This window comes from Dromaius novaehollandiae, chromosome 5, assembly GCF_036370855.1.
Source record: "Dromaius novaehollandiae isolate bDroNov1 chromosome 5, bDroNov1.hap1, whole genome shotgun sequence".
In the NCBI taxonomy this organism is placed as follows: domain Eukaryota; kingdom Metazoa; phylum Chordata; class Aves; order Casuariiformes; family Dromaiidae; genus Dromaius; species Dromaius novaehollandiae.
The window spans coordinates 9947126-9968569 of NC_088102.1; the positions used below are offsets into that span (position 1 = coordinate 9947126).

The following is a 21444-nucleotide window of genomic DNA, read 5'->3' on the forward strand; positions in this document are numbered from 1 at the left end:
TTCATTTTTTATAAGAAATTCCAGTGAATTTTCCCCCAAGACTCTTTAGTTCCAGACACGACACTTCTCTCTTTTATTCTCCTCTCCCTGTTGACCTACCCTGCTGATGTTTCCTTCCAGGAAAGAAACAAATTTTTAATCACATTTTTGCCTTTCTTTGTTAGGGTATTTATTACACAGTTACAAAAACTGTTCTCAGATCCTTTAGAACCTCTGCAGGTAAAACATCTAGATTTTAGTAAAGTATTTTCCAACAGAAGACCAGTAGATACAGGAAACCAAAAAACTCATGAGGAAACCATCCACAACAACATTCACAATATTATCTATGTTACTTTAATAGGCAAGAGCACAACATATAATTCAGAGGCCACTTACAAAGAAAGGCATTTCACGTTGTAAAAGGCAACCTGCCATTCTGACTCCTTCCTGATTTTCTGGGAGTAGAATTAACAATGACACTTAGCAAGGAAGATGTGATGGCACAGGGCAATTGGTCTGTGAAGCATCTGCAGCTATTTCAGTTAGAAGTGTAGTAGTAAATACGTATAGTGGACTGCAAATAAACTGTGATAGCTGATAGTGATTTAGGACCTAAAAAGTCTGGCAACTCAAGACCTAGGGAGAATATCCTAGAAATATAAATGAGACTTCATGGAGTGGCACTAGTTGAAAACAAAAGTTTTGAAAGCAGTTAAACATCTGTTTAGTATGGGAACGATGTCACTGAAACCAATAGACACAAACAAAGCATCTGAACACCTTGGAATTATGAATATCTGTTTTCACAGATTTCTAGAGAAAAAGAAACACAAATGCTTTAAACACAAATGTTTTAAAACAGGAACAGACACATAGAGATGTCTAATAACACACATTGGAGCAGGAGAGAGAGCTGCAAGTTAATAGTGAACTGAGGTTACAGATCCATATGGGGCAGCACTTCTTCTGAGCAAAGCCTGGCCTCTCAACGTCCTCTGGAATCGAGTTACTTCAGCAGGAGCGGCTAGTACGTGCTGGGCACGTCTGTCCTGGTGGGACTTCGTGCACTGTGTGAGCAGAGCTACCCTGACTGCAGAGCGGGACAGCTGCTGCAGCATCTCTGCACCAGTTAGCGTAGGCAAGCTACAAAAGCAGTGCAAAGGAGATGGGAAAGCAGAAGTGCCTATCACCCATTCAGAAGTTATTCTCCCTCACTATTGTCCGTAGGAAGATGTGGGAGCAGAGGGAGATTTCCTCTTCAGGATTGTTCCTGGACTGGCAAAGCTACTTTGTTGACACAGGATATCGAGGCCTTAGATATCTAGGCCATAATGAAATTCAGGTCCAGTTGCTCAACACCAGTTGCTCAACCAGTTGCTCAATGCAGGACATATTCTTCCTACTCATTTTCTCACTCAGATTTCACCTGTAAAATTATAACACTAAGCAAGTCATATATGGGCTTCCCTTAATCTCAGATTGTTAAATCCTTAGTTCAGCAAGCACACTCACACTGAACACCATGCAGTGCAGAAGTCCGCAACTTTCGATTACGGTTGCAACACAAGAGCTTTTCAAAATGTGATGATCTTTTCCTCTGACAATATGCTCAACTGTTCCAGGTATATTAGAAAGATCAGGCCTGTGACATATCACAACCCCCAAAGCTTCCCACCTAAGAATGGAATAAGCAATTCATCACACCCTATGACATGTTCCCAAAACCACACACACTCAAAACCTTAAAGTGGTGTCAGAATGTTTATTGAAGAGGGCAATCTCACTGGCTGAACCGACCAGGGTACCCAGTAACTTTTAACATAAGCAAACAGAGATACTGTAAACTCGCTATGCATGGAAACTGTGTTTATACTTAAATTGGACTTGGAAGACTGAAATAATTTAATAGAAAAATATAGCTTAAGTTCCCAGGAGGTTTGAATGACCTCAAGATCATGCTGAAGAAACAGAAACGTAGGGACAGATCCAATGATGCACATGGAGTTACACAAACATTTTCAAATAGACAGATAATAAAGAATACTGAGTTGCCTATTTGTTATGAAAGTTTTGCAAATATGCTTTTTAAAACATAACACTTTTCAGTTCCATAAAACATATTCTAGTATTTTGTCAGTTGTTTTATCAGAATTGATGGCAAGCGTGCTGCACATAAGTGCTACCTCATCTACTTAACAAGTTTTGTAATAGTAGACTCCCTTCTTCTTAACCACACTGCTATGACTCTTACTACCACATGAGATGCTGATAAACTTTCTTAATGACGCAGTGAAAGCAGAACAGAAAATAAAGAAACAGATGGGAGGAATTCCAGATTATTCTCAGTGCAGTCAATATACTGACATAAAAAATAATTCGATTTATATGGCAACTGAAATAGCTGTATACAGAAACAACTGCATGGAAACCGAACACAAATCAGAAAGATAATGACCGTGACAAATTGCGAGAGTCTAATACTCATGAGCGTATAAATTCATTATTGGGAATATTAAAAATAGCAAAGACAACATAATCCAATGTTGCATATTGATGATCAAACTCCTATGAATAGCAGGAAATTGTTAAATCTAATAATGATTAGTTTAAAAAACAGAATAAAGGCGGGTCACTATTTTGTAACTTCGTAGCTGAAAACTGCCAGATGAGCTTGGTAAAACCCACATTTGTTCTTCCACCGGCCGGGGAGCACACCCAGGTGCGTGGCTGCAACTGGACGGTGGTCACGACAGGGCAGGTTTCAGAACCACCAAATTCACTGTTACAGGTTACAAACGACCGTTGTTTTTCAGGTTACGAGACCGAAACGTAGCGGTTACAAGTTATGGTTTACAAGGGATGGGGTCTTCTCATGGCTAGGCTTTCGCCACCATACGTGTTTCCTCTTTGATATAAAAACCCTGCAGAGGCAAGCGTACAGGCTCCTGCTTTAGCAGCAAGGGCCAGGGCAAAGCTTTCGGCAGGCCCAGGGAGGCCCGGGACAGGGCCCAGGGGAGGCTCCCCGGCACTGCAGCGTGCTGGGGGAAACAACTGAGAAACAGGAACGGCTCCCAACGCTCCTGAGTTAACAGCCTCGCAAAGACGTTTTGTGCAGCGAGGCAGGAGACAGGGCCGCTCCGCGCTGCTGCGTGTCGCTGTTTTGGCGATAAACTCCGCCGTTTCGGCTCCCCCCGGGACACGGAGGGCGCAGCAGCGCCGGGCCCAGCGGCGCGGCTCAAGCGGGCGGGAGCAGCCGGGCGCTGCGCGCGCCTCTCCGCCTTCCTCTTCCTCCTCCTCCTCCTCCTCCGCCTGGCGGCCGCTGCCCCCGGCAGAGATGGAGGCCATCGAGGAGCTGGTGATCCAGCCCTGCGCCTCCTCCCTCTACCTGCGCCCTTTCCGCCTCTGCTACCGGCAGGTGAGTGGCGTCGGCGGCGGCCCCGGGCGGCGCGGGGCAGCCCGAGGCGGCCCGGCCCGAGGCGGCTCGCCCCTCAGCGCCCGCCCCTTCCTCCGCCGGGGCTGTCTGGGAGGGGTGGCGTCCTCCGCCGCCGCCGCCGCCGCCGCCGCCCGCCCGGCTCGCCGCCGCCGCGCAGCGCTGGCTCGGCCGCCCCGCAGGCCCGTAGGACGTCCTGTCGTGTCCCCCCCCGCCATTTTGGGCCGCTGGTGGCGTCGCCCCCGGAAGTTGCGCCTCAGGCTCATGGCGCCTGCCGGGCCAGCGCTCAGCGCCGCCGCCACCGGCCGGCCCGGCCGCGGACACAGCTGCCGCCTTGCCCTGGGCAGCCCTCCCTGCACCCGGCAGGCCGCCAAGGTGGTCGCTGGGTGTAAAGGGAAGGTAGCGCGAAGCAGGCCCGCCTGCGAAAGCAGCCCGCTGGGGCTGGTGGGCCGCCGCAGCTCCGCCTGGGGCGCGTTACCGGCGCCGGGGCGGTAGGTCACCGGTGTGCTGGGCCGCCCGCGCTGCGTGTCGCGCTGGCCTCGGAGCTGTGTGGCTGAGCCATGCGGTTTTTCCTGCTTGCGCGCCTGCCCTAAGACAAATGGTTATTTACGTTGTCAAACATTATGTAACTGCTGCGCGAAGGCCAGCTTTGCGACACATGTGCGTTGGAAGCGGTAATAGGAAATCCTTTTCCTTACGATGTTTATGTCTCCATGAATCACTTTCCAGAGGATCCCTGAGAATTGCAACCCGCAACAATAGAAAGAATGTAGCGCATAAAATGAAAGTAGTTTCTCATACGGTGGAACAATAAATTTTCTTTGATGAATGTTTTCTGCAAATGGGTTTCTGTGTGGAAAATGGTGGTTTCTCTAGTTGGGAATTCAACGTTGGTCAGTCCAGTGTGAGCTCTTACCCGGGAAAGGTGATGGAAGTGCGAACACAGAAGAGTTTAGGCAGCCCTAGAAATAAGTACTTCACACCATGTTTGTTCACTCTCATTCGCTCTTTTTTATTCCTGACTTTCTTTCCTTCTGAGGACATCAGTTAGAAAAGTAAAAGAGGGAATGCATATGGAGGAGGTGTGCTTAAGTCCAGTAGTGAGATAAGATACAAAAAAGGAAAAATGAGCTTGAATAGCTTGCAGAAAAAGCAGATGCAGATTAACTGAATTTTATCTTTTTTTTTAATCGTACTTTATTCTCCTAAAGCAAGCTCTCTTCTCACAGTTTGAGATAATTAAAACATTTTGACTTGCAAACAACTGTAAGTTTTACACTGAATTAATTATTTCTTTTTAGGTATCAGAAAAAAACCTAGAGAACATTTTTTCATACTCTGAATTTTTGCTGGCTTATTTTGTAAATGACAGGTCCTGTTTTCATTTCTGAGTCATGCTGTATTTGCATGGAAAATGGGGTTCAATTAAAGTGTGCAAGTCATTGTTATAAAATTACTTTTAATGAAATACAAGTCTCTTAAACGTGGTGAGTATGTTAAGGAAGAAATAAGGATGTGTTTGTTCAGGCTGTACGTTCGCGTGCTGTGAGTTGACATAGATGGGCATCACCACCAGAAAAAGTAGACGTGCCCTTTCTGCATGTCTTGCTGTTTGCTCTCAGTTTCTCTCCTCTTGTACAAGTGCTTGTGCAGCAGCATAGTGAGCTGGATCAGGGATCTGGTCCAGGTCAAACTCAATCTAGTCTAGCCGAAAAAAGAAGTTAATTTTAACCTAAATAAGGTTAAAAGACCAATAGGGTCTCTGATACAATTGAAATGCTTGTGCTAATAATGTGGTGGTTAGAAATGAGTGTTTGGGGGCTGACTGAGGGCAGAGATTGTTTCTTTTGGCCAGTACATCTTAAAATGTACATGAAAATATAGCATATATGGCCTCTGTACAGAAGCTGGCTTGGGTTCAGCCTGCTGTGAGCATAAACTGAATGAGTGCACAACTGTCAGCACCTGACCCAGAGACAGGCCCCAGGTTTATTAAAAACACATTTTGCATTTAAAAACTGACTTACTAGCCAAAGGAGATGGTAAATATTTTTAGTCATTTGACTATTTCAGCGGTGTTTAGGCCTGCTGAAAACCCCATGAAATACCTAAACAGTTAGGTCTCTAAAATCTGAGGGAGTTAGGTGCCTGATCTGCTTAAGAACTTTTGAAAATTCCTCCATTCACCTGAAACTGAAAATGATTTAAAATTAGCCCTTGATCTTAATAGTTTTATGGTGAATAGATCTTCCCTGTATACAACTGTTTTTTTTTATTCACTAGCTGGAAAAAGAAACTTTTCTGTTTCTCAGTTCCCAATTGGTACTTTATCTTAGAGTGAATTTAGTTTTCCCCTTCCACAGATTCCCTCCATTGGCTTGCTAAACTCCATCCAAAACTGAAAGTCTTTCTGAATAATAGAATAAGCAAAATGAGGAAAATTTAAATAACGGCATTTGTTGTAAACTAGTTTGGATACTTATTCAACACAGTATATAGCATTGTGCCATAGCTGGAAAGGTTGAGGTGGTCTTACAGGTATTTTTTGAAGCTATAGTTATGTGACCTATAATTCATTGTAGTCAGAATAAGACTCATTGATGCATATTTTTATATTTAAAATAATTTTGGTGAATGATAGTTTAGACTAAGATTGTCATTTTGAAATTTAAACAGGTATATTCCTGAAATAAGCATAGATGCATCTGTTCAAGGTCGTATAAAAATAGAATGCAAGGTTTTTACTTCATTTGTTTGTTTTTTGTGACTACTATTTTTCTCTACAACAGAAAATTCAAAGATTTTTTACAAACAGTATATGATTTTAATATTTATCTCTGAGCATTCATGAGCTCTTATATTACAGGAATGATTCTTAATCATTTCATCTACTTGTGTGGAGGTAACTTTGGTTCCATTGCAGTAGCTAAAAGAGTTAAGTCTTCAACAGTTAAATGTAAGTTCAGATATAGATGACTTATATTACAGTCTATCATACAAGTCTGGCCTTATCCATGCAAACTACACCCCACTGAGTTGTAAATCACTGTTGCTCTAGCTGGTTTGCAGACCACCAGGACTCTGCAAGTTACCAGGAAGCGATCCATGAAATGATTGCAAATTAAAAATATACCCTGTATGCATACATTCTCATGCAATTGGCAGTACCACATTGGTGCTTTCCAGCAGGTCTGGTCAACTACCTTACTGTACATGCTAAATGTTTATGCACACCTTCCTCTTCTTACTGCTAAATGAGATACAAGATGATCTGTGGACTTTTTTCCCTAAGGGGGGTGGGGAGGAGCTAAATCTAAACAAAATGCTCAGGAAACTCTGTTGTAAGCCCATACTTGGATATGCCTTCTAAAGACTGTGGTCACACCAGAGCAAGAGTGAAGCCAGAGCCTAGCTGTTTTTCTGTTTGTCAGAGGCACTTAACACATTCAGAATTGTTGGTCCAGAGATTTGTTTAGTATTTAGGCTAGCTGAATATTTTGCTTGGGTGTCTAGATGTTCAGACAAGGAGTTGTGGACACATGAAGGAACAAAGTCGTATGTACTTAGAATCAAGCCAGGAGGTTATTTTCATGTTAGACAGAATTTCAGCAGAGTCTTTTTAGATTTGTACTGGAGTCTTAAGATTGCCTGTGTTCTGTTTTAAAAGCTTGAGTTCTGTTTTGGATTGAAGCTTTTGTATCTTTGGAGATACATTTGGTTATATATAGAAATACTATAAGAGCAGAAGGACAATGTAGATTTCTGGCTATTTAGTTACTGAGGTTTATCATAATTCTTAGGAGTTCCTGAAGTTATGGCAATTCATGCCAGCCATGGCTCTGCTCCTCTAACTGAGGGACATGAGACCTCTTCATATGAGGCTTTTTCCCTCCCTCTTTCTCTGACTGTATTTTTCTTTAATGAAAGTAATGAGCTCTGCATATTTCTTACAAAGAATAGAAGTAGGTGTACGCCCTTATGAAAGCTTTCTGGGCTTTGAACCATGCGTGCATGGAAGCATCCAAGTTATGGGGAGAAGCCTGGCTCCAGACACATCCCTGTAACAACTAATTTTTAAATGATTTGTGCAGTCTTTGTACAGTACAAAGGTAGAAACAGAAGCCCGGTAAAGGAGTCAAAGGAATGAAAAAGCTATAGCCAGGTTTGTATGGGCAAATGCAGAGGGGTAAGGTAAAGCTTAAAACTATGTTCTTCAAAATAGGCATCTAACAGCTCCTCAGAACAGACCCCGCGTTTCACTTGGAATTTTTAGCTGTGAACCCTCTCCTGGCAACACAGCCCTTAGTCAAGAAATATGTTTTATTTTAAGTGGGGGGAGGGTGGTGAGAGCAAGAGATGGCCAAGGCACCTTACATAGCCTGCTGAGTATGCTGTTCGTTTTGTCAGTAGGAACCCTGCTTATATATTCTTTTTCTGCTTGATTCAGAAAGAGGAGAATTCATTTATCTCATATATAGGATAGCCATCTGGCTGGTTTTAATGTGTACTTGCCCCTAAAGTGCAAATTGATTTGTTGTCTAAAGTGGGCTCTTTTTTTTTTTTTTTTTTTTTTTTAACATATATCACCTCCTAGAGGATTGTCTTCTCTACCAGGAACTCCATGGCAAATCTCTTTTCACTTTTTCCTATTGAAGTTTTTCTGCTTTTCATAAATAATTTATTCAAGAGACCAGAGGGATGGCTAATGAGAGATTAACACTATGCCCAAGGGCTAGGGCATTTCCCTGGGATGTGGTAGAGTCAGGCTGCAAGATCTTGCTTCAATTAATATTGCTTCCCACATCACAGGAGAGTGCTCTCATTGCTGGGAAACACATTTGTGTGTAAATCTTCAGCTCTCTTTTGTGTATGTTAGCCAGGCACTGGACTATATATTAGATAGAAAATACCAAGTTTAAGAGTCGTGCTGAGACCAATGCATGAAATAAACTCTGAGCAACTGTTGAGCAGCGTTGTCAGGATTTTGGGCAGGATTAAGTACCCAAATGGGAATCTGGATTCAACATAGACTTAATCAGCAGCGAAGCAGGAGCTTCAGTGGTTCCATATGTTGGATTTGGGCCCTAACATGATGCTTTGACAAACAGGGCTCTGGTGAATCTTGCTGCAGTAACTTAAGAGGTTGCTGTGTGCACTATGTCCCGGTGCTAATCAGCAGAAGGGAAAGTATTTTTGCTCCAGTTCTTTGCTGTTCCGGTTCAAACCCACCTTCATTGGCAATTTAAGCTAAACTGCTGAGCTTTGCAGAGGACAAAGTGAAGTGCCTTTGCATATTCTTTTTGGTGATCTCTATATTGGATCCTTCAAGGGAAGGCAGAGTATCAGCTCAGGGGAAGCATCTGGCTGGGGGAATATCTTCTTAAGCTGTTTCAGAAAGTTTTGCCCAGAGCCCACAAAGCCTTTGTGGACCTAGCCCAGACTCCTATAGCTTTGCTCTGGCAAGGGAGTTGTTGCCACTGCTTCCTCGCAGTCTATAAACATATGCATGCATTCTGCCCAGGATCTTTCAGAAGTTTGCTGCTAGACTATTATCAACGGTCATTAACTTTCCCAGTATGTATGTAAGTGAGGTTATATATAAAATCTGTGGAATGGTGAATGGGCATCTTTTTCAGTGATATGGGACAAACCTGGAAAGCTCTGTCCATGTTGACTTCAGAATACAATCAGTAATTGTACATCAGAACTTCTTCCTCTTTTGTGAGCTTCACTTTGCTTCCACAGTTCAGAGTAGTCCAGGGCCTGAGCAACACTATTCCACTATTATTTTGAAGTTTAGAGCCATTCATTTTGAAGCTAAGAATGTGAAAAATGTTCTCTTTAATACTGTGTTAATGCATGATGTTTTCTTTCAGTGTTAAGGGAATTAACTTTTAATAGCTTCAAGTTTTGTAGTCATTCTAAAATCATTTTCAAGACTCTTGTAGACTTTAACACATAATGAACATTATAATGGATAGGAAGTGTTCCTCAGGAGTAGTGTGCAATTCATGAGTGTACCAGAAATTTCTTATTTCTAAGCCTAGATTTCATACTGCTTTTTTCTGTGACCGTGAGCAACCACTCTATTTCTGTGTTTTTGCAATTTACATGTCTCAAAGATGCCGTGAAGATTAAGACCCTAATTTTATGATGAGCTGTGTGCTTGCAGAGGAGAAGCAAAGCCTATATCACTTATGTCATGAGAACTTTGAAGATGAAAAAAGCAAAGCTGTGTGGTGTTCTAATAACAATCTGATTTTACGTTCAGAATTTTATGTACGATAATAGCAACAAGAATGTGCCCAGCTGCCTGAAATACTCTCTGGAACTTCCTTCTGCTTTTTTTATAAACATAAAACATTCTTTTCCATTTTGACAGACAAGAATGATGCTGTTGAGGCAGTAAACATTGTTAAGTTACCTGTTCAAACTAGTAACGCTCTTCTGTTGACTCTTCAAAAGGCTCCAGTAGTAGGAAATATGCTACCCAGTAAGATGTTTATTTTATAATTCATTTTTTCAAAGCAGTAGTGCAATAACTGGAGATGTATTTTGTCTGCAAAATTCATTTTAATTTCTTCAGCTTTTCTGATCTCTTATGTCAGTATACAGTATTACTCTTAAGTACAAACAAACCACTTCTAGCTTAGGAAGTCCCTGAGCTGCAAATTGCTGGAGGTTGAGAGCATCTTGCCAATGTGTTCTTCATCAAGCGCCTTGGCCACTGTCAGAGGTAGGATGCTGGAAGAGACTTATTTTTGATCTGACTGATCTGACTGCTGCCATGTTAATGGCAAATTATGGTTGAAGTGCAATATGATTCTTTTATATGCATGAAAGAAAGGTAACACAAAGTTTTAGCAATGATAGCATTAGGGAGTTAGATCCTGAGGGAACACATACTTTCTTCTAGAGGAATTGTTCTTTGCAATAAGGGCACAAGTTTAAGAAGAGAAATTAAGGAATCTAAGCGTATCCATTTGTGGCTCTGCCATGTATCTTGCATGCAATTCTGGAAAGTTGTACGAGTTATTTTAGCTTGAGATGTTTAAGAATTACCTCAAAGGCAGAAGTAATAAGTGGAGTTAGCAAATAAGAGAAGTAGTTGAAAAGAACACCAGCACTCTTCTTTGTTTTAGTGAATATTGTGCTGTATTAGTCTTAATTTCTATATCCAGTATGCTTCAGCAAGAGAACTTAGGGTAGTTTGAAGTAAATACATGGAAATTAGTTGGCAATGAAAAAACTTCACGTTGTTAGATCACTCATATTATGAGTCAACAAACTTAACGACAGCAAATATCTCTTATTGGAAAGAATATGGCAATGTCGATCATGTTTCGTATCATCCTTGCGCAGAGCTGAAATAGATCTACACTTAGCTAAGTGAATGCTAAAATCTTATTTAATGTCATTAATAGCTAGAACATGAGTGTTTGGGAATTGGATGGTTACTGTGAAATAGCCATGAAATTGAAAGCTAGTATTAGGAGGAAGTACGTAAGTTGTAGTTAGGTTAAACGAATATTTTTCAAGTTCTGATACCCTGCTCATTGTTGGCCATTGGACTACTTGTAGGTGGCTCACATACGTTAGCTAAGAAAAGCAGATCAACTGTCAGTAGTTTTTAATGTGCTACACTAGGTTTGCAGCTTCACTGGAAGATGTTTGCAGGTCTGCAAATGAAGAGGTTGGAAAAGCATTGGTTTTGACAATACCGCTCCAGTAGCCTCATCTGCAAGGGCTTGTCTACACAGGACTTCCGTGATTAGCTCCATGTCTCGTTCTACAACAAAGAGTTTGGTTCTGTTTACGTTAAACCATTTTCAAAGTACGACTGCACTTTGAATTCCTACCCTACCTTAATCCATGTTAACTTTCCAGTGTATGCCCTAAGGGAGCAGTAAACTAAACTGAATGACTGTGTCCCCATAGGAATTTAATGGAGTTTAACTAGCAGAATTCAAGTTCATCAGATTAATTTTCTAGGTGCCCTGGTGTAGACAAGCCCTAAGAATGAAAGTAATTTAGTTCTCAGGGAATTAAATGTGCTATAATATCCAACACTGAGATTTTATTATATTTTTGTGTGTGAAATATGACTACTATAGTGTATAAAGCAGTTTTTTGACTTTTTGGTACTATGACTTTTGTAGTGATTGCAGCTAGATCTGAGAAATAAACTAGTATTCATGTGCTTCAACTACTAAATGCTGTATTTGTTTTTCAGTTTGGATCAAAATACATATGTTTGCTTAGATAGCAGTTACTTTTTTTCCCTGGTACAAAAAAGTCTGTCCTCTGAATCATTATTTCAGCTCTGACACTGTGTGCATTTGGTGTGTTTTAAAGCAGATGAATACTGTAACATTTTAAGTGTTTATAGCAAATCTGAATTTTATGGAAATTTGACATTTTCCACAAATGAGAACATTCTCTAAAATGTCTGAGTAGATAAATAGTTTTTGATGGAATGAAAACATACTTCATTATATTCCAGAAAATTCACGTGCATTTTAAATAGTGATTTTACCTCAGCTGCTGCCATACTTGAAATGCAATTGTATTCTCAGCTACAACTCGCAAAAGGTCAGTTCCTGTGTTCTGAAAACTTTACATATGAGTTGATGTTGCATAAATAAGTATTTTTTACGCAGCAGGCATATAAAGTTAACTGCCTGTCTGACTTGCATTCAGATGACTTTTTCGACATAATTTTTAGCTAGAACAAATCTTTTGTGTCAAAGAACTTAGTTTCTGATAGTATTATCCTTCAGATACTGGTCAAAATCTTCTTAATACATAAATAGTAAAGTTTACAGAAGTTTAAGCAAACTAAAGCTCAGTTTTTCTTAGCGGTCGACTCATGTCACACTAAAGCCATGATCGCTGATCAAAACAGAATTAATTATTTGTTTCACGTTGTGGTTGCTGTGTCAAAATCCTTTAAATGCCTCATGGAGCTGAGAGGGAATCTTACAGCCTGTGACAGAGCAGCTGGTCTGGACATGGGCTGATGCCCCAGTTGACAGGTTGTTGGATTAGAAAGAATATCAAAGGCAGTGAGTAAGATTAGGGATAAGTGAACATCTGACAGCAGTTTGCAGCAGGGGAGAACAGATGATAAACAATGGGAGCGGGGTACGTGGGGGGGGTGAGAGGTGAGAAGGCCATGGGAAAAGTGTGGCGGCAATCACTAAAGCTCCAGGTTGCTGAGCCTCATGAATAGAACAGGAAATGGGATTTGCTAGGACAGATGTGCTGAGTGGTGATGAATACATTATAGGGAAATGAGGCTAAACTCCTAAAGGTGAGAGATGTTCTTTCTCGGAAAATAGAAAATACGGGAAAAGTTTACCCTCCTGGAAGAATAAGCATCGATATTTGAAAAATAATATAGAAAGAGAAGCAATACAGATGGTGATTTTAATTAAATTATTGTTCAGTAGCATTTGTGACAAACTATAGGTCCTTTACTTCTAGAATAATGATATTTCAATATTATTACAAATATATTACAAGTGTTTATTTTAAAGCTAAAGCTGCATGAATGATAGAATAGTTTGAGTGATGGAGCAGCCTCTTTGGAAGCAATGAGTGGATAATGCTCAGTCATATTTTCTGTATTTGGCGTATGTTATATAGCACTCACATAACATATATTTGATCCTGCCTCTGTTAAAGAGAGTTTTGCTGGGTGATCTTGTGAGGTCTTTCCAGCCTTACATTTCTCCAATTCTGTAATGTGATTGTATGCTTGTTGAAAATTATGCATAAGCGTAACTGTTCCTTAGAATATTTTTTCTATACTTCATGAAGTTCTTTGTTTTCAGTTCTTCCTGGACCCTTTTCCTATAGTTGTGATACAATTATCGCAGAAAGCCAGCAGAAACTTTCTGTGTGCTTTCTGATAGGACTGTATGTCGGTTCACAGACTTAGAATTCCTTCTGACTTTTTTTTTTTTTAAGGAAATCTCATGGAAAAAACAGTCCTCACATTAACACTTTCATAGTATATTACTTTAGCAGAAAGAGGGTATGCAGCGGGAATGATGGTTGGTGTTACCCTGAGAAAGTATTGGTAAGATTTATTTTCAGAGCTCTAGGAGGTTATTCCACAATATATTCTCCTAGTTTGTAAAAGGAAAGAGGACCTTGCTAAAATAGAGTAGAAACACAAACTGTGAGAGTCGCCAACTGGAAAACAAAAAGCTCCACGGTCTAAGGACAAGAGGTGACTTAGCTGTAATGGAAATGCCCACCATCTGTCTTTCCTGACCTCAGATCTCTCATATGTGCCGCCTCTGTCCTAAGGATGCAAAGACGTCTGCCTGGCCTCGTTTAGTCGCCGTTTGCTCCTGGCCATGTGTACTGTAACCGTAGCTCTAATTTTTAAAAGAACAATGAATTCTGGCTAGAGTCTGGGATGAATAAGTATGTCTTATAACCTGGTGTCGTAAAAGGAGCTGTTTGTGTTACAGAAATGCTACGTGCTGTATTTTGACCATGATGGTATCCCTTGAATATAACACTTGTAGTATCAGTACAGCACTGGAGTCGCTCAGATCCAAAAGTTTCCCCAAATCATTGATCAAAGATTATATTTAAAGTAACCATAATGATACATTAAAAAATAAAATAGTGGTGAACACAGCAAAAGAGAGAGGAAAACCAGCATGCTTTATTGATCCTGATTTGGACAAGTACTAGCCTAATATTTCTGTTTTCCGTAAAACCCTGATTTCTACATTTGGATGAAACTATAACTGAGAACTTAGTTTGTTACAAGGAGCTGCCATTTTTAAAGAGCGATTAAAGGCTATTTGGCAGTTGGCTTAGGTAGTTCTTTTGTGTATATCTCAATTTTTAAACTGTTACAGAAATTACAGAAATGTTACAAACATTTCAACGGTACTGTCCTAAAACATAGAACTATATATAAATGACTAATCAGTTCAATTAATCACTAATTCAATGCTAGTTATATATGACTTTTAAGGAACAGGTGCATTTCTTTGTATTTGTGTTTTCTTCAAAATAGCTGACAGGTTAGAAGGATGTTTCCAAGTTACTTCTTGTATATTTTTGTTTATCTTTTTTTTTCCCCCAAAGGAAAGATGATGAGGAGTTGGCCAGTGCTATAGGAATTAGATTTCAACTTAGTCTTTCAAAACTGAAAGGTAAAAGTGAAATTAAGAAAATAGCAAAACCTCGAGCCAGTTGCATCTGTCGCTTTGAACTGATATTGGGGGGGTTGGGGAGAAGGGAGAGGATGAAAAGCGCTGAGGATCTTTGTGAGGAGGGTCTGTGAGAAAGTCTTAGGAGAAAAATCTAAAGGTTGTTACTAAGCCTTGGCTTCTGTTAGCCCCCTGCTGCTGTTCTTCATCAAGTTATTTTAATGGCTTTCAAAGCAAGTGAGTGGAAAATGGTTTCTCTGGAACTTTAAGGAGACTGAGCTGAAAACTGTCATTGCTTTATAAGTAAAACACATCAAAGATTGATGGAAGAATTGCTTGTTAAACACATCGTAGATTTTAATTAAAAATGGAGATATCATAAAAGAGACATCAAATCATCATAACTGCCTAAAGGTGAAAGTTTAATGGCTTGTCATCTGCTCAGGAACCTGTGTTAAGTATCTCTTTCATAGCTTTTGTGACCCTCTGGATGTGCATGTGATTTTTTATTTTTCTTTCCTCCTTCTGTAAGGAGGAAAAGTATGCAAGCATGAAAATGTAAGTGGTGGTTACTGTGCTTTTAAATTTTCTTTTGCCTGTATTCAGGGATGGTTTTTTTCTGATATTTTTAATATCTAGTGCTTCAAATTCTTAAATATTTTTCAAGAATAGTTATTTTTCTTTCTGTTACAGCATATTAAATATATTCTGTGTGTCCACTCTCTGAAAAGCACGTTTGTGTATTACACAGTAATCGCATGAGTTTGTCTTCTGCATGCTGCTCCTCTCCCTCTTCTCCTCTCCCCCCTTTCTTTTCTCTCTGCAGTCCTCCCAGTCAACAAACAGTGTGTTTTTTAGAGTTGGGTAGTAGATTTCTTCCTGATTGGAAGAAACTATTTAGTGCACATAGAAAACAGTGTTTTCACTGAGAGTTTGAGGTTTATAGTTTAGAGCCAAATTCTCGTTCTGATGTGTGAGGCTGCATATGATCAAGGTGCATTTTTAATAAGCAAATACAAATAATTATCTTACAAGATTAAAAGAGTTCTTCAGCAACCTAATAAAGCACGCAGTACATTATTCATTAGTCCATCTTACAATTTCAGAAATGTTAAATGTAGTTTCAATTTTAATTCATGAGTTCTTTTTGAAGTTAAAGAGCTAGGTGTTATGCATGATTCTGACTCTAGATCTGATCATCATGAAGAAAATTGTTTTTGCCAAGAGCCTGATATATGATGATTTTAACTACTGGGTTATTTGCACATTCTGTGCTTAGAAATGGTATGTATCACTGAAAAGGATAACATTATTAGAGTGATTCTGTAAGGCTTTCATGATGTACAAGTTCACTGAAAATTGGGACTAGGAAGACTGACTATGCAAACAATGTTACATAGAATTTGATAACTTGGTGTTATTATTTTAACAATTTTTGTCAATGAAATTTGTCATTTTAGCTGATGTTTTAGTTAGCCATAATAGTCGAGCATCTTTTTTCTCCTAACTGTATCACATCAAGATGAGTAAATGTTTTTTTAAAAGTTTGTGTGAACCTGTCTGTTAACTGTCTCTTACTGAAACTCGAACCTGAAATACAGTCCATTCTTGTTTGGTATTTTCATCATTGAGCAACAATTACCAACTGATATTTGCGAACTTGTAATGGAAGTAGCATTATGTTTTGCTGCAGAAAAAGGTTCTAGACTGTAAAAGGTTCCAGATTATAAAAGGCCAGGTCTTGTTTTCCATAGTATATGTTTTTATAAACTTTTGAAATGCTGCCTGTGTTGAAAGCAGTGACATTTTTGGTGCTCATATTGGTGAGGCCAGGATTTCACTCACATTGTTTCTACTTAATCCTAAATTAGGCAAACTCCCAAGCAACTTGACTTACAGATTTTTTTACTTAGAAAGTAAACACTGGGCTGCTGTGATTGCAGTCACCTATTTGACCAGAAATCACACATTCTGACAAACTCAGCTTAAGTCAACATGTGGCGAAAATAGGGGAAATAGATAAATTTGCATAGAGTATAACCTTGTAAATAATTTTAAAACATATTTAGGATATGAACCTGTATAGATCTTGTGTATGTTCTTATTTTGAACTGATGAAGCAAAGTATAGCTACTGGCTTCATTCAGCTTTGTTCTGGCTTTAGTACAGATGTTTATTATTGTTTGGTCACTTAAGTATGTTAACTTGGAGCAAGAGTATTAGAAGAAGAGTTGGCTGTCAAGCTTTTTGACAAGTCCGTCCTAGATTTTTATGTCTGTGTCTGTGCTTAGTACTCTGCTTTCAGTATTGTAACATTTCTGCCACTTTAAAATATGGGACATAAATAGGCAGTTTCTGTAGGTAGTTTTTAGCAGAACAGCCTCTCAGCAATGCTTTAAGGAATTGAGTGATGTCTCCAAATAGAATTTTTTATTTTTTTACATGGTTTACATGGTTACTGGCTTATTTTGTCTGCAAGGTTTCTGTTGTTCTTTAGAACAACATTTCATAGTGCTGCAGCTTTATACAGCTTAAAACTTGATCAGTAACTTGTCTGATTTGTCACGCTCAAATAAGTTAAAGAATAATAATAAAGCATTGGCCACCTATTCAGTGAAACCAGGGTCAATAATCCTTAGTGCAGAAGTGACTACCGTAGTACTTTACTGGATAGTTCTTCCAAATGTGACACCTGATTGTGTTTCTGTAAAGCATCTTTTCTCAAGGATAGATGGTCCACCTGTCAGTCTGGACAGCCCTGTTTCTTTTTATCTGGTTGCCTTCTCTTTGATCTGTCTAGGAGTTAAAACCTCTTGGCAGGACTCTCGCGAGGATCAGTGGAACATATGAGCCTCCCTAGAGCGTTATGGTACACTCCATAGAGAAAGATTAATTTGTAGAAGTAATAATACAAATGTCAAGATTTAGTGTAAGAATTATGGGGGGGGGGGGGGGAATAGAGATCTGATCAGACCCAGCAACTGAAAACAAGCTAGTCAGTGAAATCATTTCACTGAAAGGAAAAACTGTTGGAATATTTGCTTTTAAAGTATTTCTTAAGAAAAAAGAAATGTAATAGGTAGATTTGAAGTCTATCAGCCAGGCAAACACTGTGTTTTCCTTACCCTCTGTGTGTACGTTCTTCTACAGCCCTTACAGAGTGTGCCTTCCAGTGTTGCACCGAGTGATGTGACAAGCCATACCTAACACAAGTGCCTTGGGGAGAGGATGAAAGAGAAAAGAAGCAACTTTCTGCACTGCTGTGTTTTCTATATTTTTTTAGTTAGAAAAGTGTATCCTGCTCTTGCAAAAAAAGGTGTGTAATTGTATCTGTAATACTTGTGGAAGCTAATTCTTCATTCTCACACCAGCCCTACTGAATCTGTGGAGCAAATTTATAAACTTCATTCTTTGTCTAAGATTTACAGTTCGTATGTATGTGCTGGGTTCCTGACATTGCATGCTCGGAGAGAAGAGACCTTGAGGTGACTTGATATTTTGTGAAAGGAGCCAGCAGAAACAGCAGTAAATACTTTTGACATGCTTACAGCATTCGGTACTCCTGAAGAGACATGCTAAAAATCCCTAGACCTTGTCTATAACAACGCTTGCAGTAAGTGGTAACCTTGAGTTCCTCTGAGACTTCAGAGTGTAGGAAGCGTCCTTTCCTACTTTTATTTCACCATGGAGACACCACGGTGCTGCACCTGGCTTTGTTCCCAACTTTGTTGAAACTTAGGATCTCCTAAGTGCTGCTTGCTAACCTTGGTTAATCTTGTTAATGCTGGTTCTTTGTTGGCATGTACCAGATTTGTGTGTGATGCAAGGCGTACAGTTCATTGAGCTATGTTATTCCTGGATTGCCTTGACTTCTGCATCAGAAATATTTTGTCCTTCGTAAGTTACAATTACATGAACAGATTTGTTAGTTATTTGTAAAAATCGTATTTATCTGACCGATGCTATTGTTTTACAGGTGCATTTGCAACTTAAAGGAGAAGCTAAGTATTACAGATTTCTTTTTGCTGAATCCAAGTTTTAATAATACAACAGTCTATAATAGACACAGGCTTTTTCTTATCAGTATTCTGCTTCAGGTGACAGTGGTCTGCAGCGAAAATAGAATTTTGTTTTGGAAACTAGCACTAACATTTATCTATTGCATAGCTTTTGAATGCAGCTGTCTGAAAATGAAATGGTCCAGTACTGTGGCAGAAGAGGGATAGCTTCTTTTTCTGCTCCCTGTCAACTGGAGAAGATTGTAATCAACCCATGTAGAAGTTGTAGTGGAATTTGTTAGGATGACTAAAGAGGTAATGAGAAATATAAGACAACTGATGGTAGTGATTAACATTTGGCTGAAATACTAGTGGCAACTTAAACTGTGGTTTTATGGTGTTCTCAGTGTTGTTTTCCTGAATGGCATAGTGAAATTAGTGATGAAAGGACAATTTCTTTCCTTCCCCTTTTGGATAAGGGTCATGACCTAGGGTAGCCTAGAAGAAGTTATGCTTGTAGGCATAGTGGTTGCCTTGGGACTGATGATTTTAAGATTCATTTTCTCCTTTTAGTGACTATACTCATGTCTGCTTCTTTCCCTGCTGTGCTTGCTCAGATGTGGTGAGAGCCCTAAATCCCAGTGAAGTCAGTGGAATGTCTCTCTTTGAGTTAGAGGTTCTAAATTAGGTTGTCTTCAGTATTCCCAAATTCTTTGGTGTAAACTATCAGGGGAATTACTGGAGTTTCAAGAATGTGATTTGGACCTAAGCAGGGTTTGTCCAGTGCTCATCATTCTGGAGAGTCCTTTTTGTAAGGGGTTAAAAGAATGTTTTTACTAATGAGTGCACAGTACGAGTAGAGGAAGACGTTTAAGAATAGGAAGTGAGATTTACCATCTACTGTGGTCTCAGACTTTAGTGATTTGCTATGGGTAGTTTATATTGAATCTTGCTGTGTCCTGAAGATATCCTAGCACAGATGCAATTGATGTGGTTACATTATGTCAAGTGCAAAATTATTTCCTCTGCCAGTCTGTCGCTGGTTATCACTGGTCTGAAGCTTCCCATGTAGGTAGGCCCTTTATCTCAGTAACGCTGTTGTCAAAAGGAGTCAGCTGCCAATGGACTAGAAAAGATTAAAAGAGATTCCCCAGAGTCATTTTTCATTTTTTTGGTCTCTCTAAAATTTTTAAACAAAGCTTCTTTTTTATATAGTTAGTTGTGTTTCAGTAAAATTAGGTAGCTTGGAAAATGTCTTCAGCAACTTAGGTGTATAAGTGCCATTTTTTAGAAGAAATTTGGAGGAATCTGTCTCATTGAATTTCACTAAGTATTAGGCTCCATCAGATAGCAGAGCAGAAATAGCTTTGTAATCCTGGGAGATATATTGCAATTTTGAAAAATGTCATATTCTGCGGGGGAATTTAATAAAGACATTTAGGCTGCCTTTAGAGATTCTGCCATTTGTCTGAAATGATAGTGGTTCAGAGTAAAGTCTTTAAATTCACATCTTCCATCATTGGGGTGAGTGCCTGAAAAGAGACATTTATGGCATGCTACAGAGTGCTTTCTGAGATCTCTTCTTTTGAAGATGTTCTACTTTGTATGAGTTATCATTATAAATTGCTCCCCAGATTCGTGTCCTTATTAGTGAACTACAAAGTCTGGGTTTTTTGTTACTTTGGGTTTTTGTGTTTCTGACTCAATGTGTGAGAATTTCTATAAAGCAGGACAGTTCTAGAAGAAGAAATGAAACAAAAAACACCTAAGAATTCTCGGTACCGTCTGGTTTGGGTATTTGCTTGGCGTTTAATCTCTGATCTGGAGCCAGCAGATGTGCCTTCTGTAGCACCAGAGAGTGCCATAAGCACTTGACTGTTGGTGATAATGGTGTTTGTATACTCTTGAGTAGAAATGCTGTTCTGACTCTGGAAAGACTTTTGGCAAAACTTAACTTTCTCTTTTCATAGGAAAAAATGGGGGAGTTGATTATTTTCAAGAAATACTGTATACTCCTTAATACTTAAGTAATTTTGGAAAATTGGATCTATATTTCTCAGCCTCTTAGGCTGTTCAGAAAATTTTATTTTTCATTTACCTTTAATGTTCATTGGATGTATAATGCGTGCAAAAATCTATCAAGCATTCCATGTTCATGCTGTATGGGGATGTGCTTTTAATCTTAGTGTGTCTGGTTATCACTGTTGCTTGTGCTGGTATGGAACTGAGAAAACAAAACATCGCGCTTTCTGATCACGATTTTTCCTAGGACGGTTCTCTCAATTCCTTTGAGCTTCTGATCCTCAGAATTCTAAGATATCCGTATTAATCCCATTGAACTAAAAAAAGTCAAGCATGTCCCTAATTATTTGCCAGATCAGCATTGTAGAAGGTAAGCGATGAAATTACAGTTAACACTTGTCCGGGGAGGGGAAAAAAAAGGATAAAACCTAGTGAAGTGGCTGCGTGACATTAACCGAAGCGCTGTAGCTTTTTGCCAGTGTTAAACCAGCATATGCCAGCAAGAAAGAAAGCAGTTCTGCCTCCTTCCAGTTCCAGCAACTTGTCTTCATCTCCATGCTGTCCTGTCTCTTGTGTGTTACCTACATTTATGCAGTGGCACCATGACTAAGATAGAGGATTTTTTATGCTGAGGTTGTTTTAACCAGATTACATCGTTACTGTGGCTCAGTGTGTGGCTGCAGAAACGTTTGTGGTGTTTGCACACAGGAGGCCATGAGGAGAGCTGGAGAAGAAGGGAGAGTGATATTATTTTGAGGGCAGTTCTGATTTAGGTCAGATTAAGCATACATTATGGCAAAAGAAAGGAGTTTTTCTTTTGTCTTTGATGCAA

The 21444-nt window shown here is 39.6% G+C and overlaps 1 protein-coding gene across 3 annotated transcripts in view; it reads left to right on the forward strand.

Annotated features, from left to right (window-relative positions):
- The first annotated feature begins 3003 nt into the window (after positions 1 to 3003).
- NUDT14 (nudix hydrolase 14) overlaps positions 3004 to 21444 on the forward strand; it is a 63630-nt gene continuing 45189 nt past the window's right edge. The window contains exons 1-2 of one of the 3 annotated variants that reach the window (XM_064511973.1): positions 3266 to 3397; positions 17743 to 17908. Coding sequence is in view for 2 of the 3 variants with exons in the window: in XM_064511974.1 (XP_064368044.1) it covers positions 3317 to 3397 (81 nt within the window). In the remaining variant the exon portion in view is untranslated. Of the gene's footprint in view, positions 3398 to 17742; positions 17909 to 21444 lie in introns of all 3 variants that reach the window. The other 2 variants (XM_064511974.1, XM_026114101.2) reach the window with 2 other exon arrangements.